Source organism: Osmia bicornis, unplaced genomic scaffold (genome assembly GCF_907164935.1).
Source record: "Osmia bicornis bicornis unplaced genomic scaffold, iOsmBic2.1, whole genome shotgun sequence".
Lineage (NCBI taxonomy): Eukaryota > Metazoa > Arthropoda > Insecta > Hymenoptera > Megachilidae > Osmia > Osmia bicornis.
This window is the reverse complement of record NW_025791306.1, coordinates 1-27,096: the sequence shown is the minus strand read 5'-3', so window position 1 is coordinate 27,096 and position 27,096 is coordinate 1. Positions and strand designations below refer to the sequence as shown.

Genomic DNA, 27,096 nt, shown 5'->3' with positions numbered 1-27,096 from the left:
ATCAATATACATATAATAACAGTATCGTTATTACTATATCTACATTAGATATGTAATATACATTTAATAACAATATCATTATTAATATATCTACATCAGATGTAATGTAATATACTGATTTTTTCACACAGACCAATGTACATTTAATAACAATATCATTATTACTATATCTAAATTGGATACAATGTAATATACTGATTCCGTCCCACAGATCAATATACATATAATAACAGTATCGTTATTACTATATCTACATTCGATATAATGTAATATACTCATTCCTTCCCACCGATCAATGTACATATAATGGCAGTATCGTTATTACTATATCTATATTTGATATGTAATATACATTTAATAACAATGTCATTATTGCTATATCTACATTAGATATAATGTAATATAATGATCCCTTCCCACCGATCCATGTACATATAGTGGCAGTATCGTTATTACTATATCTGCATTAGGTCTCCTGCAATATACTTATTCCTTCCCACAGATCAATGTACATTGAATAACAGTATCATTGATACTATATCTACATTGGATATAATGTAATATAATGATGCCTTCCCACAGATCAATGTAATTTATGTAAAAATATCATTATTGCTATATCTACATTAGATATAATGTAATATACTGATCCCTACCCACAGATCAATGTACATATAATAACAGTTTCGTTATTACTATATCTACAATGGATATAATGTAATATACTGATCCCTTCCCACCGATCAATGTACATATAATGGCAGTATCGTTATTACTATATCTACATTTGATATGTAATATACATTTAATAACAATATCATTATTAATATATCTACATCAGATGTAATATAATATACTAATTTATTCCCACAGACCAGTGTACATTTAATAACAATATCATTATTACAATATTTTCATTAGGTTTAATGTAATATACTGATCACCTTCCACAGATCAATGCAAGATTGTAACAATATCGTCCTTACTATATCTACATTAGATACGTAATAAACAGTTCATAACAGTATCGTTATTACTATATCTACATTGGATCTACTGCAATATGCTGATTCCTTCCCACAGATCAATGTACATTGAATACCAGTATCATTTATACTATATCTACATTGGATATAATGTAATATACTGATCCCTTCCCACAGATCAATGTAATCTTGGTAACAATATCATTATTACTATATCTACATTAGATATAACGTAATATACTGATCCCTTCCCACAGATCAATGTACATATAATAACAGTATCGTTATTACTATATCTACATTAGATATGTAATATACATTTAATAACAATATCATTATTACTATATCTACATCAGATGAAATGTAATACACTGATTTAATCCCACAGACCAATGTACGTATAATAAGAGTTCGTTATTACTATATCTACATTAGATATAATGTAATATAATGATCACATCCCACCGATCAATGCACATATAATGGCAGTATCGTTATTACCAAGTCTACATTTGATATGTAATATACATTTAATAACAATATCATTATTAGTATATCTACATCAGGTGTAATGTAATATACTGATTTAATAACACAGACCAATGTACATTTATTAACAATATCATTATTACTATATCTACAGTTGATATAATGTAATATAATGATCCCTTCCCACCGATCAACGTACATATAATGGCAGTATCGTTATTACTATATCTACATTTGGTATGTAATATACATTTAATAACAATATCATTATTAATATATCTACATCAGATGTAATGTAATATACTGATTTATTCCCACAGACCAATGTACATTTAATAACAAATATCATTATTACTATATCTACATTGGATACAATGTAATATACTGATACCTTCCCACAGATCAATGTACATATAATAACAGTATCGTTATTACTATATCTACATTAGATATAATGTAATATACTGATATCTTCCCACAGATCAATTCACATATAATAACAATATCGTTATTAATATATCTACAATAGATATGTAATATACATTTAATAACAATATCATTATTACTATATCTACATTGGATACAATGTAATATACTGATACCTTCCCACAGACCAATGTACAAATAATAACAGTATCGTTATTACTATATCTACATTAGATATAATGTAATATACTGATACCTTCGCACACATCTATGTACATATAATAACAGTATCGTTATTACTATATCTACATTAGGTATGTAATATACATTTATTACTATATCTACATCAGATGAAATTTAATATACTGATTTAATTCCACAGACCAATGTACAATTGCTAACAATACCATTATTACTATATCTACATTAGATATAATGTAATATAATGATCCCTTCCCACCGATCAATGTACATATAATGGCAGTATCGTTATTACTTTATCTCCATTTGATATGTAATATACATTTAATAACAATATCATTATTAATATATCTACATCAGATGTAATGTGATATACTGATTTATTCCCACAGACCAATGTACATTTAATAACAATATCATTATGACTATATCTACATTGGAAGGAATGTAATATACTGATACCTTCCCACAGATCAATGTACATATAATAGCAGTTTCGTTATTACTATATCTACATTAGATATAATGTAATATACTGATACCTTCCCACAGATCAATGTACATATAATAACAGTATCGTTATTGCTATATCTACATCAGATGAAATGTAATATACTGATTTAATCCCACAGACCAACGTACATTTAATAACAATATCATTATTACTGTATCTACATTAGATATAATGTAATACAATGATCCCTTCCCACCGATCAATGTACATATAATGGCAGTATCGTAGTTACTATACCTCCATTTGATATGTAATATACATTTAATAACAATATCATTATTAATATATCTACATCAGATGTAATGTAATACACTGATTTAATCCCTCAGACCAATGTACATTTAATAACTACATCATTATTACTATATTCTCATTAGATATAATGTAATATACTGGTCCCTTCGCACAGATTAATGTACATATAATAACAGTTTCGTTATTTCTATATCTACATTAGATATAATGTAATATAAAGATTCCTTCCCACCGATCAATGTACATATAATGGCAGTATCGTTATTACTATATCTACATTAGATATGTGATATACATTTAATAACAATATCATTATTACTATATCTACATCAGATGAAATTTAATATACTGATTTAATCCCACAGAACAATGTACATTTAATAAAAATATCATTATTACTATATCTACATCAGATGAAATGTAATACACTGATTTAATCCCACAGATCAATGTACATATAATAACAGTTTCGTTATTACTATATCTACATTGGATATGTAATATACATTTAATAACAATATCATTATTACTATATCTACATCAGATGAAATTTAATATACTGATTTAATCGCACAGACCAATGTACATTTAATAACAATATCATTATTACTATATCTACATTAGATATAATGTAATATAATGATTTAATCCCACCGATCAATGTACATATAATGCCAATATCGTCATTACTATATCTGCATTAGATCTGCTGCAATATACTGATTCCTTCCCACAGATCAATGTACATTGAATAACAGTATTAACTATACTACATCTACATTGGATATAATGTAATATTCTGATGCCTTCCCACATATGAATGTAATTTTGGTAACAACATCATTATTACTATATCTACAATAGATATAATGTAATATACTGATACCTTCCCACAGATCAATGTACATATAATAACAGTTTCGTTATTACTATATCTACAATAGATATAATGTAATATACTGATACGTTCCCACAGATCAATGTACATATAATAACAGTGACGTTATTACTATATCTACATTAGATATGTAATATACATTTAATGACAATTACATTATTACTATATCTACATTAGATATAATGTAATATAATGATCCCTTCCGACCGATCAATGCACATATAGTGGCAGTATCGTTATTACTATATATCTCCATTTGATATGTAACATACATTTAATAACAATATCATTATTAATATATCTACATCAGATGTAATGTAATATACTGATTTATTCCCACAGACCAATGAATATTTAATAACAATATCATTATTACTATATCTACATTGGATACAATGTAATATACTGATACGTTCCCACAGATCAATGTACATGTAATAACAGTATCGTTATTACTATATCTACATTAGATATGTAATATACATTTAATAACAATATCATTATTACTATATCTACATCAGATGAAATGTAATACACTGAATTAATCCCACAGACCAATGTACACTTAATAACAATACCGTTATTACTATATCTACATCAGATGTAATTTAATATACTGATTTAATCCCACAGATCAATGTACATATAATAACAGTTTCGTTATTACTATATCTACATTAGATATAATGTAATATAAAGATTCCTTCCCACCGATCAATGTACATATAATGGCAGTATCGTTATTACTATATCTACATTAGATATGTGATATACATTTAATAACAATATCATTATTACTATATCTACATCACATGAAATTTAATATACTGATTTAATCCCACAGAACAATGTACATTTAATAAAAATATCATTATTACTATATCTACATCAGATGAAATGTAATACACTGATTTAATCCCACAGATCAATGTACATATAATAACAGTTTCGTTATTACTATATCTACATTGGATATGTAATATACATTTAACAACAATATCATTATTACTATATCTACATCAGATGAAATTTAATATACTGATTTAATCGCACAGACCAATGTACATTTAATAACAATATCATTATTACTATATCTACATTAGATATAATGTAATATAATGATTTAATCCCACCGATCAATGTACATATAATGCCAGTATCGTCATTACTATATCTGCATTAGATCTGCTGCAATATACTGATTCCTTCCCACAGATCAATGTACATTGAATAACAGTATTAACTATACTACATCTACATTGGATATAATGTAATATACTGATGCCTTCCCACATATCAATGTAATTTTGGTAACAACAGCATTATTACTATATCTACAATAGATATAATGTAATATACTGATACCTTCCCACAGATCAATGTACATATAATAACAGTTTCGTTATTACTATATCTACAATAGATATAATGTAATATACTGATACGTTCCCACAGATCAATGTACATATAATAACAGTGACGTTATTACTATATCTACATTAGATATGTAATATACATTTAATGACAATTACATTATTACTATATCTACATTAGATATAATGTAATATAATGATCCCTTCCGACCGATCAATGCACATATAGTGGCAGTATCGTTATTACTATATATCTCCATTTGATATGTAATATACATTTAATAACAATATCATTATTAATATATCTACATCAGATGTAATGTAATATACTGATTTATTCCCACAGACCAATGAATATTTAATAACAATATCATTATTACTATATCTACATTGGATACAATGTAATATACTGATACGTTCCCACAGATCAATGTACATGTAATAACAGTATCGTTATTACTATATCTACATTAGATATGTAATATACATTTAATAACAATATCATTATTACTATATCTACATCAGATGAAATGTAATACACTAATTTAATCCCACAGACCATTGTACACTTAATAACAATACCGTTATTACTATATCTACATCAGATGTAATTTAATATACTGATTTAATCCCACAGATCAATGTACATATAATAACAGTTTCGTTATTACTATATCTACATTAGATATAATGTAATATACTGATACTTTCCCACAGATCAATATACATATAATAACAGTAACGTTAATACTATATCTACATTAGATATATAATATACATTTAATAACAATACCTTTATTACTATATCTACATCAGATGAAATGTAATATACTGATTTAATCCCACAGACCAATGTACGTATAATAAGAGTTCGTTATTACTACATCTACATTAGATATAATGTAATATAATGATCCCTTCCCACCGATCAACGTACATATAATGGCAGTATCGTTATTACTATATCTGCATTAGATCTGCTGCAATATACTGATCCCTTCCCGCAGATCAATGTACATTGAATAACAGTATTACTTATACTATATCTACATTGGATATAATGTAATATACTGATGCCTTCTCACATATCAATGTAATTTTGGTAACAACATCATTATTACTATATCTACATTAGATATAATGTAATATACTGATACCTACCCACAGATCAATGTACATATAATAACAGTTACGTTATTACTATATCTACATTAGATATAATGTAATATACTCATTCCTTCCCACCGATCAATGTACATATAAGGGCAGTATCGTTATTACTATATCTACATTTGATATGTAATATACATTTAATAACAACATCATTATTAATATATCTACATCAGATGTAATATAATATACCAATTTATTGCCACAGACCAATGTACATTTAATAACAATATCATTATTACAATATTTTCATTAGGTATAATGTAATATACTGATCACCTTCCACAGATTAATGCAAGATTGTAACAATATCGTCCTTACTATATCTACATTAGATACGTAATAAACAGTTCATAACAGTATCGTTCTTATTATATTTACATTAGATCTACTGCAATATGCTGATTCCTTCCCACAGATCAATGTACATTGAATACCAGTATCATTTATACTATATCTACATTGGATATAATGTAATATACTGATCGCTTCGCTCAGATCAATGTAATCTTGGTAACAATATCATTATTACTATATCTACATTAGATATAATGTAATATACTGATCCCTTCCCACAGATCAATGTACATATAATAACAGTATCGTTATTACTATATCTACATTAGATATGTAATATACATTTAATAACAATATCATTATTACTATATCTACATCAGATGAAATGTAATACACTGATTTAATCCCACAGACCAATGTACGTATAATAAGAGTTCGTTATTACTATATCTACATTAGATATAATGTAATATAATGATCACATCCCACCGATCAATGCACATATAATGGCAGTATCGTTATTACCAAGTCTACATTTGATATGTAATATACATTTAATAACAATATCATTATTAGTATATCTACATCAGGTGTAATGTAATATACTGATTTAATAACACAGACCAATGTACATTTAATAACAATATCATTATTACTATATCTACAGTTGATATAATGTAATATAATGATCCCTTCCCACCGATCAACGTACATATAATGGCAGTATCGTTATTACTATATCTACATTTGGTATGTAATATACATTTAATAACAATATCATTATTAATATATCTACATCAGATGTAAGGTAATATACTGATTTATACCCACAGACCAATGTACATTTAATAACAATATCATTATTACTATACCTACATTGGATACAATGTAATATACTGATACCTTCCCACAGATCAATGTACATATAATAACAGTATCGTTATTACTATATCTACATTAGATATAGTGTAATATACTGACACTTTCCCACAGATCAATATACATATAATAACAGTATCGATATTACTATATCTACATTAGATATGTAATATACATTTAATAACAATATCATTATTAATATATCTACATCAGATGTAATGTAATATACTGATTTTTTCCCACAGACCAATGTACATTTAATAACAATATCATTATTACTATATCTACATTGGATACAATGTAATATCCTGATTCCTTCCCACAGATCAATGTACATATAATGGCAGTATCGTAATTACTATATCTGCAATAGATCTGCTGCAATATACTGATTCCTTCCCACAGATCAATGTACATTGAGTAACAGTATCATTTATACTATATCTACATTGGATATAATGTAATATACTGATGCCTTCCCACCGTAATTACATTACATCGGATGTAGATATAGTAATAATGGTATTGTTATTAAATGTACATTGGTCTGTGGGATTAAATCAGGATATTAAATTTCATCTGATGTAGATATAGTAATAATGATATTGTGATTAAATGTATATTACATATCTAATGTAGATATAGTAATAACGATACTGTTATTATATGTACGTTGACCTGTGGGATTAAATCAGTATATTACGTTATATCTAATGTAGATATAGTAATAATGATATTGTTACCAAAATTACATTGATCTGTGGGAAGGGATCAGTATATTTCAGTATAACCAATGTAGATATAGTATAAATGATACTGTTATTCAATGTACATTGAATTGTGGGAAGGAATCAGTATATTGCAGTAGATCTAATGTAGATATAGTAATAACGATACAGTTATTAAGTGTTTATTACATATCTAATGTAGATATAGTAATGGCGATAATGTTACAATCTGTGCATTGATCTGTGGGAAGTGATCAGTATATTCCATTATATCTAAAGGAGATATAGTAATAATGATATTGTTGTTAAATGTACATTGCTCTGTGTGATTAAATCAGTATATTAAATTTCATCTGATGTAGATATAGTAATAGTGATATTGTTATTAAATGTATATTACATATCCAATGTAGATATAGCATAAGTGATACTGTTATTCAATGTACATTGATCTGTGGGAAGGAATCAGTATATTGCAGTAGATCTAATGTAGATATAGTAATAACGATACTGTTATTAAGTGTTTATTACATTTCTAATGTAAATATAGTAATGACGATAATGTTACAATCTGTGCATTGATCTGTGGGAAGTGATCAGTATATTACATTATATCTAATCAAGATGCAGTAATAATGATATTGTTATTAAATGTACATTGTTCTCTGGGAATAAATCAGTATATTACATTACATCTGATGTAGATATAGTAATAATGATATTGTTATTAAATGTTTATTACATATCTAGAGTACATATAGTAATAACGATATTGTTATTAAATGTACATTCGTCTGTGGGATTAAATCAGTATATTACATTACATCTGATGTAGATGTAGTTATAATGATATTGTTATTCAATGTACATTGGTCTGTGGGATTAAATCAGTATATTAAATTACATCTGATGTGGATATAGTAATAATGGTATTGTTATTAAATGTACATTGGTCTGTGGGATTAAATCAGTATATTAAATTTCATCTGAGGTAGATATAGTAATAATGATATTGTTATTAAATGTATATTGATCTGTGAGAAGTGATCAGTGTATTACATTATATCTAATGAAGATATAGCAATAATGGTATGGTTATTAAATGTACATTGGTCTGTGGGAATAAATCAGTTTATTACATAACATCTGATGTAGATATAGTACTAATGATATTCTTATTAAATGTATATTACATATCTAATGTAGATATCGTACTAACGATACTGCCATTATATGTACACTCAGTCACATCGAAGTTGTCGCAGTGAAGTTGGCGCGCTAACGCCGCCGCGGCGTGAATGCGTTAGCGCGCCAACTTTACTGCGACAAGTTCGGTGAGACTGAGTGTACATTGAGCGGTGGGAAGGCATCATTATATTACATTATATGTAATGTAGATATAGTAATAATGATATTGTTATTAAGTGTACATTGGTCTGTGAGATTAAAACAGTATATTACATAACATCTGATGTAGATATAGTAATAATGATATTGTTATTAAATGTATATTACATATCTAATGTAGATATAGTAATAACGATACTGTTATTATATGTACATCGATCTGTGGGGGGGGGGGGGGGGATCCGGGCGCTGCTGCCCACCGCAACCCGGCGCATCCCCAGGTGGCGGATAGGGGAACGGCCAGTAGATATACTGGTTAGTTGCGAAATAAGCGCCTGGCTCAGGTGACGAATAAGCAACCGCGGACCAAATGGGCTAGGGGAAGGCACCCTGACTTAAAACCAGACATGGTGGAGTCCAGAAATAATACTACGTTTACGGTGCAGGGGAGGGATACCCCAGTACCGGCGCTCAGGGTAGAGCAAGCGGGCCCCGAGGCGTCGTTATCCGACGACCGCAGCGCTATGGTGGTAGCTGACCTGGCCACCATAGTGTCTCCTGCTACAGGCTGTAGCAAAGCGAAGGAGCTAATACCTGCCCCAGAGGACATCTGGGGCAAGCTCAGGGAAATAGACGCCGTCGAGGGCGCTCAATTAACGCGTATGCGTGAGGTCCTTGAGGCTATGAAGATTGCAACGGAGAAGCAGCGCAACATCTCCAGTTCCGTGAAGGACGGCATTCCGCGCCTTGGGGACTTGGTGGATATGCTGTGCTTCAGTAGAGTGACTCGTTCCAAGGCGCTATGTGCCTTACAAGCTGCGCCCGTGTCGGCGGTTACACCTCTCTGCATTCCGGCCTCTACTGCTGCCCACCAGAAAAGGCGAAGGGCAGTTTTTTCTAGCCCGGAGGAGCGGGAGGAAGATAAAAGGAGGAAGACAGTGGTCCAAGATGCGGAAACTTGGGCCACCGTTACAAAGCGCAAGAAGGGCAAGAAGGATGGCTCCTCTAACGGAAGCGGCATGCCCAAGAAGGGCAAAATTGAAAATCTGCCCTCGCAGCAGAAGGGCGGGAAGAAGGCTCCGGCTAAAAAACCGGCTACAGAATCGAAGCCGGAAGATTTGCCTGCTTCGAAGAAGAAGAAGAAGAAGAAGAAGCAGAAGAAGAGGAAGAAACCACGCCAGCGCTCCAACCGGAGTGCTGTGGTCATCAAGCCCGCGGAGGGCAAGACTTATGCGGAAGTCCTCGGGGTAATACGCACGAAAGTGCGCCCCGAGGATACCGAGACGGTTATCCGCACGGCCCGAAAAACGAAAGAGGGCGCCGTCCTCTTAGAGCTGGACCGCTGCGGAAACCAGATGGCCCTCCAGCAGGCGATTCAGGAGGCCGTAGGGCAGTCCGGTGAGGCCAGGATCCTCACCAGCCGTGTTCGGATGGAGGTCCTGGACATGGACTGCCTTACAACGTCCGCGGAAGTAGAGCAGGCGGTACGCCGCGAGCTTGATGCCGACTTGAGTGGCGAGATCAAGGTCGCCGTTTTCGCGTCAAACGCGCGCGAATTAAGAATGGCGGTCGTCGAACTTGATGACAAGCCGGCTCGCAAGCTCCTTGAAAAGGGGAGACTGCACGTCGGCTGGGTCCGCTGCCGCTTACGGCAGAGGATTGACGTGCAGCGCTGCTTTCGATGCTTGGGCTACGGCCACCGGAAGCAGGAGTGCAAAGGGCCGGATCGCAGCGGACTCTGTTGGAAGTGCGGCCAACAGGGGCACAAGGCGGCCTCCTGTACCGGCAAGCCGCAGTGCTTCCTCTGCTCTGATGGAGCAAAGGGCGCACAGCCCCCAGAGCATATACCAGGCTCCGGGGCATGCAAGGCGTTCCGGGTTGCCCTGGACAAAGCGAAAGGACGGAAGAAATGACTTTCGTCCTCCAGGGCAACCTGAACCGGAGTAGGGTCGCCGATGATTTGCTCACGCAGCTCGTTCACGAGCACCGCGCAAGCGTAGCGATCATCAGCGAACCCTACCGGACGAGAGCAGGCTGGCACGTAGACAGCTCCGGCTTCGCGGCGATTTGGGTCGTCGACCCCCTTACTAGGATTGCCAGTCACGGAGCTGGATGCTGCTACGTGTGGGTGACGGCGGAGCAAGCCACCTTCGTGAGTTGCTACTTCTCCCCCAATGACGGCATTCAGAGGTTCAGGGACAAGCTCGAGGCCCTTGAGGACGATTTGCGCGATATCTCCGGCGGACTTGTTGTCGCCGGGGACTTTAACGCGCGGGCCGCAAGTGGGGCATGCCGCAACCAAACACCAGAGGTAAACTGGTGTTGGAGATGGCTGCCCGACTCGGCCTTGTCGTCCTCAACGTCGGTACAACACCAACGTACCGGCGCCCGGGCTTCGGGTATTCGATCCCTGATATCACGCTGGTGTCGGAGGACCTGATCCGCAAAGCTGTTGGTTGGAAGGTGATGGATGACTTCACCGGTAGTGATCATCAGTACATCACCTTCCAGTTCATCGACGCGACGCGAAAGCAGTCAGCTGCTAGCGCGCGTCGACCATCTGGCTGGAACGCGGCCAAGATGGACGGTGAAAAATTCGTCGCAACCTTGCTCGACGGCGCGCGGCACATTCCACCAGTGCCCGAGGATGCCAATGATATCGGCGCGGTGGACGCTCTAGTGGACGCCACCATGGGGCTCATTCACCGCGCATGCGACGCGTCCATGCCTCGCAAGAGGTCTTGGAAAGGCAGGACACAGGCGTGCTGGTGGAATGACCAGATCGCCGAACTCCGGAGGCTTTGCCATCGATCGCGCAGGTTGGCGCAACGCGCCGCTGGCCGACCCGAGGCGGCGGAAAAGGCCACGGCTTACAAAGCCGCCAAGAAGGCCTTAGGCAAAGCCATCCGGACGAGCAAGGAACGCAGCTGGAAGCAGCTCTGCGACGAAGTGGACCAGGATCCTTGGGCGAGGGGCTACAGGCTCGTGATGGGCAAGTTCCGCCCACCCACCCAGGTCATGGACGAGAGGAAGGCGCGAAACGTCGTGGATGCCCTTTTTCCGACACATCCGGTCACTGTCGAGCCTCGACCGACCGATGAGGAGAAGGACATCCCGCCGTTCCGCGCCGAGGAGCTCATGCTTGCGGAACGCAGCATGAAGTCCGGTAAAGCCCCGGGCCCCGATGGCATACCGGCAGAGGCGATTAAGGCAGCTGCGCGCAACTGTCCTGGCCTCTTGCTCGGTATGTACAACGGGTGCCTGAGAGCAGGAGTCTTCCCAGCCCGGTGGAAGCTGGCACGCCTTGCCTTGATTCCCAAGGGCAAAGGCGACCCCGATTCTCCATCATTTTATCGCCCCCTGTGTATGTTAGACACAGCGAGGAAGATGATGGAGCGCTTGCTCAAGCCGCGATTGGCGGCCGCTATTGAGCAAGCCGGGGGCCTCTCCCACCGGCAGCACGGCTTCAGGAAAGGGCACTCCACGATTGATGCGATCGCCGAGGTGATCGGGGCAGTACGCCAGGCCGAAACCGCCTCTCATAAGGCTAGGCCCATAGTACTCCTCGTGACCCTCGACGTGAGGAACGCGTTTAATTCGGCTAGGTGGAGCGACATGCTCCACGCGCTCGAGCGATCCTTCAGGGTACCTCAGTATCTCGCAACGATGATGAGAGATTACCTGAGGGACCGCAGGCTGTCGTATGTGACAGCTCAGGGCACCAGAATGAAGGACGTCACCGCCGGAGCGGCACAGGGGTCAGTGTTGGGACCTGACCTCTGGAATGTCATATACGACAGCCTGCTCCGCCTGGACATGCCCGATAACGCGTTCCTCGTCGCATTCGCCGACGACGTCGCCGCCGTCATTACGGCACGGAGTCCCGAGTTGGCCCAACTTACGCTTAACCAAGTTATGCGCAGGGTCAACGGGTGGATGGAAGAACACGGTCTCCAGTTGGCTGCTGCCAAGACGGAGATCGTGATTCTCACAAGGAAAAGAATCCCCACCTCCATCACGATGATGGTCGGGACTCAGCCTGTACAGACCAGCAGCTCTGCGAGGTACCTGGGGGTGATGCTGGACAACCGGCTCACCTTCTGGGAGCATATTCGCAGGGTCTGCGACAAGGCCGTACAGAGTACGGCGGCTCTGAGTCGTCTCATGGCGAACGTGGGAGGCCCGAAGCCGTGCAAGAGGAGACTCTTGTTGACGTCCGTCCAGGCAGCCCTGCTTTATGGGGCAGAAATCTGGGCGGACGCTCTTAGGGTAAAGAAGTATCGGACTCGGATGGCCGCCGTCCAGCGCCGCGGGGCACTGCGTGTTGCGTGTTCGTACCGCACAGTGTCCGAAGACGCGGCGCTAGTTGTTGCCGGCACGATCCCGATAGATCTGCTCGCCCAAGAGCGAAAGGAGATATATCTCCAGAGTTCTGAAATCGGGCGAGCGGACGCCGCGGAGCAAGCCCGCGAGCGAACGATCGGGCGCTGGCAACAGCGTTGGGACGCTAGTCCCAAAGGACGGTGGACCCGGCTCCTGATCCAGGACCTGGGTCAGTGGTCGACGCGTCGCCATGGCGAGGTGACCTTTTACCTGACGCAATTCCTGACAGGACACGGGTACTTCCGTAAGTACCTGTTCAGGATGCGGAAGGTAGGGTCGCCTCGCTGCTTGCTTTGTTGCGACGTGGAGGACGATGCGCTCCACACCTTCTTCGTCTGCGATTATTTTGCGGACGAAAGGAGAGGTGTGGAGCGCGCCATCGTCGACAGCATCACCCCGGAGAACATCGTCGGGGTGATGCTCAAAAGCCAGGAACGGTGGGACGCTGTGGCGCGATATGTCGAGTACATACTGCGCCGCAAGCGTGAAGAGGGCTGCCTTGAGGCACTCCACTCGCGACCCGAGACGCGCCGCTAAGGCGTAAATAGCACAGCTCCGGAGCCGAAGTAATGCTAACGCGGTTCCGGCTCCGGGGGTTAACTGTGGGTATGGAGGAGGGGTTTTATTGGGTATACTCGGAAGCAAGTAGTTCCTTCCGGGGGAGCCCCACACTACTCGGGTGTGGTCGTACCATTTGGTAGCCCCCCGGGTGTGCGGAAATGCATTTCCCCTCCTCCTAAAAAAAAAAAAAAAAAAAAAAACATCGATCTGTGGGAAGGTATCAGTATATTACATTATATCTAATGTAGATATAGTAATAACGAAACTGTTATTATATGTACATTAATCTGTGGGATTAAACAGTATATTAAATTACATCTGATGTTGATATAGTAATAATGGTATTGTTATTAAATGTACATTGGTCTGTGGAATTAAATCAGTATATTACATTACATCTGATGTAGATATAGTAATAATGATACTGTTATTCAATGCACATTGGTCTGTGGGATTATATCAGTATATTAAATTACATCTGATGTAGATATAGTAATAATGGTATTGTTATTAAATGTACATTGGTCTGTGGGATTAAATCAGTATATTAAATTTCATCTGATTTAGATATAGTAATTGTGGGTGGATTGGATGGTTGGATCGCTGATGCGTCCTTATCCGAAGGACTGGATTTCGAGGCGGTGTGAAAATAACGAAATCCTTTTAATAAAGGAATGGTTTTAATAAAGTAATGATTGTAACTTTATTTGTCACAATGTGCTCCGTTCTTTGGCACGTTGTCCGAACGAAGATGTACAGAATAATTTAATAAAATCGGTTGGAAGAATTAACTTTGACTATTTGCTCGCACTGGTAATCGATAGAAATCTGGATTTATTCTAATCGTCGTTAAACGGTTGAGCGACACGCGTGTCTCCGCGAAACCACCGCATGGTGGGGGCTGCGCATAGCCCTATAATTTAATGTTTGCGCGGTGACGTCACGGCGACTCTTGCGACGCTCTCGATAAGGTGTAACCGAACACGCCGGGCCCCGTTGAATGAACTCATTCAAGAACTTTGTTGGGCGTCAGACTCGACATTAATGTCAATGGGCAAGAAACATAATTTCGAAATGGGTCGCTTGTACGTTGAGTTCGCTGTTTTAATGGTTACGACGCGAATTATCCCGTCGGTACCGGGGTGACAATCTATTATGCGTGCTAATTCCCATTGTGCTGGTGGAGTGCATTCATTTCGCAAGAGGACAAGCTGACCGATTTTTGTGAGATTTTGCGCGACTCTCCACTTCGGACGTTGATGAAGAGTATGTAAGTATTCGGTATGCCACGCTTTCCAAAAAGTTTCCGTTATTCGTTGGATTAACTGCCAACGTGACAGTCGGTTTTCTTTTAATTGTAGTACGCTTGGTTCCGGAATTGAGGTTAAGGCCGATCCAATCAAGAAATGACCTGGTGTAAGTGCGTTATAATCATCGATGCAATCAGACATGGCGACGAGCGGACGAGAATTTAATGCGGCTTCGATACGACACAGTACTGTGGTTAATTCCTCAAAGGAGAGTGTATGAGTACCGATGGATCGGCGTAAATGGTGTTTAACACTTTTCACCGCTGCCTCCCACAACCCTCCAAAATGAGGTGCTGATGGGGGTAAAAAGTGCCAAGCGACCCCATCCACGGCGAGCTTATTATGGAGATTGGTATCTCGTAGAGATTCTCGGTGAGCTTTTCTCAGTTCCTTGTTTGCTCCTTGAAAGGTCGTTCCATTGTCTGAATACATGGATTTTGGAATTCCGCGTCGGGACACAAATCTCGTATAAGCTGCTAGGAATGCGGCTGATGTATAGTCGCTTACGAGATCTAAATGGACGGCCTTTGTTGCCATACAAACAAAAACTGCAATGTAAGCTTTGTGCGATTTGTGTCCTCGTCCCGATGTAGTACGAACGTGAATCGGGCCTGCGTAGTCGACACCTGTATTTATGAATGGTCTTTCTACCGCAGTAACTCTGGATGCCGGTAAATCTCCCATGAGCTCAGACGGAACGGATGCGCGATGACGAGCGCATGGTACGCACCTATGTAAAACGGATCGTATCGTGGTGCGTGCTCGCAAGATCCAGTACTCACGTCGCAAACAGGCAAGAGTGAGTTGCGAACCTGCGTGCAGATGGATTACGTGCGTATGATTTATTATCAATGATAGTAGTGGATGGGAGCGTAGGATAATAGGTTTCTTTGTGTTTTCAGGAAATAGCGAGTGTGCAAGTCGCCCTTTCGCCCTAATAAGCCCGTCTTGGTCTAGGATAGGGTTAAGAGAAAGTAACTTGCTGGATTTTAGGAGAGTCTTTTTCGCAGACAGACTACTAAGCTCATCCGGAAATAGCTCGGATTGCATTCTTCTCAACCAAAGGAATTTTGCTCTCTGAATCTCGTCGGGTTGAAGAGGAGGCACTGCTATTAGTGACTTAATGGTGAGTTGTAATTTAATTTTATTCGTATGTCGGAAGCGAAGGTTAGAAGTAAAACGAAGTATGTAAGCCGTCACTCGAAGTAGTTTCGACCAGGATGAGTATCGCGTGGGTAAATCCCAGGGATCCGTAGTCGAAACTGCAGACAATAATTTTGGAATTTTCTCCTCCTCATGCGAATCGACTATTCTGATATTGGGTTTTGGCCAACGTTCTTCGCCTTGTTTTAACCATGAAGGTCCTGACCACCACATGGAATGGATTTTTAATTTCGATGGCGTTAGACCGCGGGTTGCACAATCAGCAGGATTGCTATTTGTTGGAACATGATGCCACTGCGCTTTCGGTAAAAGAGACTGAATTTTCGACACTCGATTGGCGACAAAAGTCTTCCAACGAGTCGGAGGTTGGCTAAGCCAGGCGAGGGTGATGCTTGAATCAGTCCAACAGTGGACATTGTGATGGATGAGCGACAAGGAATTTTCCACAAAAACGACAAGACGTGCCAACAATGCCGCTGCACATAATTCTAATCTCGGTACGCTTAATGTTTTAACGGGAGCTACTCGTGATTTTGCAACGAGAAGCGCCACGAAGACATTGTCATCTGGGAGGACGCTTTTTATATAAACCGAAGCTGCGTAGGCTTTAGTGGATGCATCGGCGAATCCGTGGATTTCCTGATGTAGCGCGATGCCATTGGCTATTTTGCGAGGAATCGTGATCTTATTTAAATCTGGTAAATGAGTGTAGTAATCTTGCCATTCTAGGAGAACATCGTTAGGAAGAATGTCATCCCAATCATATTGTAGTGACCATAATTTTTGCATAAACACTTTCGCGGGTATAACGACTGGAGTTAACAACCCCATCGGGTCGAAAAGTTTTGCAATTTGAGAGAGAATTGTGCGTTTCGTATTGGCAAAATTCGAGGAAATGGTAGCTCGAAATTGAAAGTGATCGAGCACTGGATTCCATTCTAAGCCTAAAACTGAGCAGGTCTCCTCGATCTTAAGGAGTTTATTTTTCGCAAGACCGTGATCGCGCGGATCGATATCAATTAACAGAGTTGGATCATTACTGGCCCATTTTCGTAAACGAAAGCCGCCTTTGTTTAACAGGTTTATGGTCTGGTCGCGGATTGTTCGCAAGAGATCTTTGTCGTCTGCTCCGAAGAGACAGTCGTCGACATAAGTTTGATCCTTTAATACTGGAAGAGCTAGAGGATATTGATGACCTTCGTCCACTGCCAGCTGATTTAAAACGCGAAGAGCTTGATAAGGAGCTGATTTAGTGCCATATGTGACGGTACAGAGTTGATACTCCTCAACGGACTGTTGCGACGAGGGACGCCATAAAATGCGTTGAAAATCTGTATCTCGTGTATCAACTAAAATCTGACGGTACATTTTCTCGATGTCAGTGGTATATACAAACCGGAATCCTCTCCACCGGAGGAGGATTGCAATTAGATCGGTTTGGAGCTTGGGTCCAGTTAAAAGATGATCATTTAGAGAAGTGCCGTTTGAAGTTCGGCGGGAAGCGTTAAATACGACGCGAAGACGAGTTGTCGAACTACTTTCGCGAAGAACTGCGTGATGAGGAATATAATAAATTTGGTTGGTTGTTTGAACCGGGACAGTTGGAACCCTTTCCATATGGCCTAAGGCTTCGTATTCTGAGAGGAATTCTTTATAAGTTTCGGTATTTACTTGGTCGCTTTTAAAGCGTCTTTCAAGAGAGAGAAGACTTTTCATCGCGGCAAAACGAGATTCGCCTAAATCTATAGGGGGTTCGCTCTTGAACGGGAGTCGAACTATGTAACGCCCTTCCGACGTACGAGTATGAGAGGATTGAAAGTGTAATTCACATTTTTCTTCCTCAGGTGAGAGCACTGATTGAGTTGGGATATTTTCCACTTCCCAGAAGCGGCGAAGATCTGCATCGAGATTTTCTAGCAACGTAGCGTGATGGGCATCTATAAAGAAAGGAAGAGGATGAGTGGACGTAGGACCAGATAGGATCCATCCCAGGTGTGTATTTTGCGCGATCGGTTCACTTGTAGAACCTTTCCGAACTCCGTCCAATAATAATTGACCAAACAAATCCGCACCGATAACGATATCGATCGGATCTGAGCTCATGGGGTCTGTATCGGCCAATTCAAGTCCTGCAATATGATTCCAATTAGTTACGGAAGAATGTCGTTTTGGAGTGTATTGTGTTAAAGTTTTCAAAATAATAGCAGTTGTCGAGTATACAGGCTCGGTTCTTACCAACGGAGTAATCGTGATGCGAGCGGTGTGATTAGCCCACGACTGTATTCCTCCTATTCCGGTTATGCATGTATTTTGTTTGTTTCTCGGGAGTCGCAAAATTTGGGCTAGGTTCTCTGATATTAGAGTTGCGACTGACCCTTGATCCAATAATGCGCGTGCTTGTACTGTTCGACCCTGCAATGAGTGCACTCGGATGCGAGCTGTTGAAAGAAGAATGCCGGTATTAGTTTTCGTTCGCGACGCAGAATTCGAGCTGATTTCAAGTTCTGAATTCGGATTGGTAGCCGACGTCTGATTTGACTGACTCACGCTGGACTGCTCCGGTTTTATCGGAAAATGCAACAGAGTGTGATGTCGCTGTTTACATTCTTTACAGCTTCTTTGACTGTGGCATTGTTCTTTCGCATGCTTCGCGGAAAAACAATTAACGCATCTTCGTTGGGATTTAATTAATTTAAACCGTTCGGATGGCTCAAGCGCCTGAAATGTTTGACATTGATATAACAAGTGGTTCTGTTTACATACAGGACATATAATTGGCTACACGGTAGACGTGTTCGTTGAAATTGTTTTCGGTTTTGATTTAACAGTTACGTTTTCCGGTTTATCAGTTTTTATTGGCGACATTGACTCTAAAGCCCGAACTCGAGCCTCCAAAAACTTGTCGAATTCGACATAAGTAGACAATTCTGATGTATCACCGAATTGTAACTCCCACGCCTTTCGGGAGGAACGGTCAAGTTTTTGTGTACCGAGGAAAACAATTACGTCGTCCCAATGTTCGACGGGTCGTTTCAAATTTTTCAAACCGTGTATCGAAACGTTTAACTGATCGCGTAAACTGCGGAGCTCTTTCGCAGATTCAGAGGTCACTTGCGGTAACGAAAACAAATTATTTAAATAGGTCGAAAGTAACCGGCGTTTGTTTTCGTATCTATTTTTAACTAACTGCCACGCGACCTCGAAATTTGCATCGGTGGTAGGTAAATGATTAACCGCTTTTTTTGCGTCGCCGGTTAAAGCGGAACAAAGAAAATGCAAACGCTCAACATTTGACAAAGAATTATCATTAATTACTATAGATTGAAACTTATCTCGGAAACTCTCCCATTGTTCGAAGGTTCCATCAAAAGACGGCAGCTGGATTTGAGGCAGCAACGATTGCGAGCGTAGCTTCACTGGTTGAAGATTCCCTTTCTCGGATACTGTCTCCTGGGTCGAGGATGTCTTATCCAGGATCTCCGACATGTAGTCCAGGGACTCCTGATAGCACTCCTCACATCTTTCGAAATGGTTGTCGACGAAGTACTGAAGAGTTGATCTGGCTTGTAGATCCGCCATGGCGACGATTTTCGCGTCCAGGTCTTGGCACTGTTGGTATGCCTCTTTTAGCATGTTCATCCGGTTCCGGGTGGTAGCTGGAGTCATTTTAGCTTGACCCAGCTTTTTATAATTGGTAAGTGCACGTTCGATCGAGCGCATAACTTGGTTTTGTTTAAACAAAATTTCTTCCAATGTACTCATGATGGTTTCCGTAGGCTGAGCACGTGGTTCACTACTTTAACGGTTTTCACTCCTCGACTCCAATCCGGCTCGAAGGACCATAAAATGTGGGTGGATTGGATGGTCGGATCGCTGATGCGTCCTTATCCGAAGGACTGGATTTCGAGGCGGTGTGAAAATAACGAAATCCTTTTAATAAAGGAATGGTTTTAATAAAGTAATGATTGTAACTTTATTTGTCACAATGTGCTCCGTTCTTTGGCACGTTGTCCGAACGAAGATGTACAGAATAATTTAATAAAATCGGTTGGAAGAATTAACTTTGACTATTTGCTCGCACTGGTAATCGATAGAAATCTGGATTTATTCTAATCGTCGTTAAACGGTTGAGCGACACGCGTGTCTCCGCGAAACCACCGCATGGTGGGGGCTGCGCATAGCCCTATAATTTAATGTTTGCGCGGTGACGTCACGGCGACTCTTGCGACGCTCTCGATAAGGTGTAACCGAACAGTAATAATAATATTGTTATTAAATGTATATTACATATCTAATGTAGATATGGTAATAACGATACTGCCATTATATGTACATTGATGGGTGGGAAGCTATCATTATATTACATTTTATCTAATGTAGATATGGCAAAAATGATATTGTTATTAAATGTACATTGGGCTGTGGGATTAAATCAGTATATTAAATTTCATCTGATGTAGATATAGTAATAATGATATTGTTATTAAATGTACATTGATCTGTGGGAAGGAATCAGTATATTGCAGTAGACCTAATGTCGATATAGTAATAACGATACTGTTATTAAGTGTTTATTACATATCTAATGTAGATATAGTAATCACGATAATGTTACAATCTGTGCATTGATCTGTGCGAAGTGATCAGTATTTTACATTATATCTAATGAAGATATAGTAATAGTGATATTGTTATTAAATGTACATTGGTCTGTGGGATTAAATCAGTATATTACGTTACATCTGATGTAGACATTGTAATAATGATATTGTTATTAAATGTATCTTACATATCTGATGTAGATATAGTAATAACGAAACTGTCATTACATGTACATTGATCTGTAGGGAGGGATCAGTATATTACATTATACCTAATGCAGATATAGTAATAATGATATTCTTATTAAATGTACATTGGTCTGTGCGATTAAATCAGTATATTACATTTCATCTGATGTAGATATAGTAATAATTGTATTGTTATTAATTGTACATTGGTCTGTGGGATTAAATCAGTATATTACATTTCATCTGTTGTAGATATAGAAATAATGATATTGTTATTAAATGTATATTACATATCTAATGTAGATATAGTAATAACGATACTGTTATTGTATGTACATTGATCTGTGGGAAGGTATCAGTATATTACATTGTATCTAATGTAGATATAGTATGATATTGTTATTAAATGTACATTGGTCTGTGGGATTAAATCAGGATATTAAATTTCATCTGATGCAGATATAGTAATAATGATATTGTTATTAAATGTATATTACATATCTAATGTAGATATTGTAATAACGATACCGTAATTATATGAATATTGATCTGTGGGAAGTTATCAGTATATTATATTATATCTATTGTAGATATAGTAATAACGAAACTGTTATTATATATACATTGATGTGTGGGAAGGGATCAGTATATTACATTATATGTAATGTAGATATAGTAATAATGATATTGTTATTAAATGCACATTGGTCTGTGGGATTAAATCAGAATATTAAATTTCATCTGATGTAGATACAGTAATAATGATATTGTTATTAAATGTATATTACATATCTAATGTAGATATAGTAGTAACGATTCTGTTATTATATGTACATTGATCTGCGGGAAGGTATCAGTGTATTACATTATATCTATTGTAGATATAGTAATAACGAAACTGTTATTATATGTACATGGATCTGTGGGTAGGGATCAGTCTATTACATTATATCTAATGTATATGTAGTAATAATGATGTTGTTACCAAAATTACATTGATCTGTGGGAAGGCATCAGTATATTACATTATATCCAATGTAGATATAGTATAAATGATACCGTTATTAAATGTATCTACAATAGATATAATGTAATATACTGATACCTTCCCACAGATCAATGTACATTTAGTAACAGTATCATTTATACTATATCTACATCAGATGTAATTTAATATACCGATTTAATCCCACAGATCAATGTGCATATAATAACAGTTTCGTTATTACTATATCTACATTAGATATAATGTAATATACTGATACCTTCCCACAGAACAATGTACATATAACAACAGTATCGTTATTACTATATCTACATTTGATATGTAATATACATTTAATAACAATATCGTTATTACTATCTCTACATCAGATGTAATTTATTATACTGATTTAATCCCACAGATCAATGTACATATAATAATAGTTTCGTTATTACTATATCTACATTAGATGTAATGTAATATACTGATACCTTCCCACAGATCAATGTACATATAATAACAGTATTGTTATTACTATATCTACATTAGATATATAATATACATTTAATAACTATTTAATAATTGTTACTATATCTACATCAGATGAAATTTAATATACTGATTTAATCCCACAGACCAATATACATTTAATAACAATACCATTATTACTATATCTACATCAGATGTAATTTAATATACTGATTTAATCCCACAGATCAATGTACATATAATAACACTATCGTTATTACTATATCTACATTAGATATAATGTAATATACTGATTTATTCCCACAGACCAATGTACATTTAATAACAATATCATTATTACTATATCTACATTGGATACAATGTAATATACTGATACGTTCCCACAGATCAATGTACATATAATAGCAGTTTCGTTATTACTATTTCTACATTAGATATAATGTAATATACTGATCCCTACCCACAGATCAATGTACATATAATATCAGTTTCGTTATTACTATATCTACAATAGATATAATGTAATATACTGATACCTTCCCACAGATCAATATACATATAATAAGAGTATCGTTATTACCATATCTATATTAGATATGTAATATACATTTAATAACAATATCATTATTAATATATCTACATCAGATGTAATGTAATTGTTTGCGAGTTCACGTGGGCAGCGAGGACAGAAATGAATGAGGCACACTTGCAGCAAACACAAAGCGTTTATTGCGCGTCAAAATAGTCAAACACTTATCAACGTTTAACAAACAACGTGAAACGATCACACCGCGTGGTCACGAACAAGTTTACAATAAATGATGCGTGGACGAAGCGCGGTCAAACGTACACAAATAACGCGTGGTCGATATAAACTTTACACAAGTAAAGGCGTGGACAATGCGTGGTCAAAGCTTGTTATATTAACAACGGAGACTGTAGCTTTATCTAAGCGTGAGCGTGAGCGTACGAAAAACACGTGCGAGTACTCTGAGCGTTCGATCAAGAAGGAGGAAATCGATCATGGCGTCGATCGTGCCGGTTCCGGCGTGGAAGGGGAACCGTGTGGACAAAGGGGGCCGTGAGGTGCTGCCGCTATCGGTAACGACGCACCAACGAATTGCTTTCGCTGCCAACTTCGTCACGCTGCGTGTACGTAGGGAATTTCGCCAACAGTAATATACTGATTTTTTCCCACAGACCAATGTACATTTAATAACAATATCATTATTACTATATCTACATTGGATACAATGTAATATACTGATACCTTCCCACAGATCAATGTACATATAATAACAGTATCGTTATTACTATATCTACATTAGATATGTAATATACATTTAATAACAATATCATTATTACTATATGTACATCAGATGAAATTTAATATACTGATTTATTCCCACAGACCAATGTACATTTAATAACAATATCATTATTACTATATCTACATTGGATACAATGTAATATACTGATACCTTCCCACAGATCAATGTACATATAATAACAGTTTCGTTGTTACTATATCTACAATAGATATAATGTAATGTACTGATACCTTCCCACAGATCAATATACATATAATAACGGTATCGTTATTACTATATCTACATTAGATATAATGTAATATACTGATACCTTCCCACAGATCAATGTACATATAATAACAGTATCGTTATTACTATATCCACATTAGATATAATGTAATATACTGATACCTTCCCACAGATCAATGTACATATAATAACAGTATCGTAATTACTATATCTACATTAGATTTGTAATATACATTTAATAACAATATCATTATTACTATATCTACATTAGATATAATGTAATATAATGATCCCTTCCCACCGATGAATGTACATATAATGGCAGTATCGTTATCACTATATCTGAATTAGATCTCCTGCAATTTACTGATCCCTTCCCACAGATCAATGTACATTGAATAACAGTATCATTTATACTATATCGACATTGGATATAATGTAATATACTAATGCCTTCCCACAGATCAATGTAATTTTGGTAACAATATCAATATTACTATATCTGCCTTAGATATAATGATATATACTGATTTAATCCCACAGACCAATGTACTTTTAATAACAATATCATTATTACTATATCTACATCAGATGAAATTTAATATACTGATTTAATCCCACAGACCAATGTACATTTAATAACAATACCATAATTACTATATCTACATCAGATGTAATTTAATATACTGATTTAATCCCACAGATCAATGTACATATAATAACAGTTTTGTTATTACTATATCAACATTAGATATAATGTAATATAATGATCCCTTCCCACCGATCAATGTACATATAATGGCAATATCCTTATTACTATATCTGCATTAGATCTGCTGCAATATACGGATTCCTTCCCACAGATCAATGTACATTGAGTAACAGTATCATTTATACTATATCTACATTGGATATAATGTAATATACTGATTTATTCCCACAGACCAATGTACATTTAATAACAATATCATTATTACTATATCTACATTGGTTACAATGTAATATACTGATACCTTCCCACAGATCAATGTACATATAATAACAGTATCGTTATTACTATATCTACATTAGATATAATGTAATATAGTGATACCTTCCCACAGATCAATGTACATATAATGACAGTATCGTTATTACTATATCTACATTAGATATGTAATATACATTTAATAACAATATCATTATTACTATATCTACATTGGATACAATGAAATATACTGATACCTTCCCACAGATCAATGTACATATAATAACAGTTTCGTTGTTACTATATCTACATTGGATATGTAATATACATTTAATAACAATATCATTATTACTATATCTACATCAGATGAAATTTAATATACTGATTTAATCCCACAGACCAATGTACATTTAATAACAATATCATTATTACTATATCTACATCAGATGAAATTTAATATACTGATTTAATCCCACAGACCAATATACATTTAATAACAATACCATTATTACTATATCTACATCAGATGTAATTTAATATACTGATTTAATCCCACAGATCAATGTACACATAATAACAGTATCGTTATTACTATATCTACATTAGATATAATGTAATATACTGATACCTTCTCACAGATCAATGTAAATATAATGACAGTATCGTTATTACTATATCTACATTAGATATGTAATATACATTTAATAACAATATCATTGTTACTATATCTACATTGGATACAATGTAATATACTGATACCTTCCCACAGATCAATGTACATATAATAACAGTTTCGTTGTTACTATATCTACATTGAATATGTAATACACATTTAATAACAATATCATTATTACTATATCTACATCAGATGAAATTTAATATACTGATTTAATCCCACAGACCAATGTACATTTAATAACAATATCATTATTACTATATCTACATCAGATGAAATTTAATATACTGATTTAATCCCACAGACCAATATACATTTAATAACAATACCATTATTACTATATCTACATCAGATGTAATTTAATATACTGATTTAATCCCACAGATCAATGTACATATAATAACACTATCGTTATTACTATATCTACATTAGATATAATGTAATATACTGATTTATTCCCACAGACCAATGTACATATAATAACAGTATCGTTATTACTATATGTACATTTAATAACAATATCATTATTACTATATCTACATTGGATACAATGTAATATACTGATACCTTCCCACAGATCAATGTACATATAATAACAGTTTCGTTGTTACTATATCTACAATAGATATAATGTAATGTACTGATACCT

At 36.9% G+C, this 27,096-nt stretch overlaps 2 protein-coding genes across 2 annotated transcripts; both read right to left on the bottom strand.

Moving 5' to 3' along the window:
* Positions 1-15,517: 15,517 nt before the first annotated feature.
* Positions 15,518-16,501, bottom strand: LOC123988946. The gene has a single exon (XM_046289705.1). It carries the CDS (start codon positions 16,499-16,501, stop codon positions 15,518-15,520), a length of 984 nt encoding a protein of 327 aa, XP_046145661.1.
* A 719-nt stretch (positions 16,502-17,220) lies between these two features.
* LOC123988945 lies at positions 17,221-19,724 on the bottom strand. Its single transcript, XM_046289704.1, has 3 exons — positions 19,529-19,724; positions 17,447-19,419; positions 17,221-17,280 (listed from the first exon to the last, which is right to left on the bottom strand). Exons 2-3 carry the CDS (start codon positions 19,082-19,084, stop codon positions 17,221-17,223), a joined length of 1,698 nt encoding a protein of 565 aa, XP_046145660.1. The 5' UTR covers positions 19,085-19,419; positions 19,529-19,724.
* Between the last annotated feature and the right edge of the window lie 7,372 nt (positions 19,725-27,096).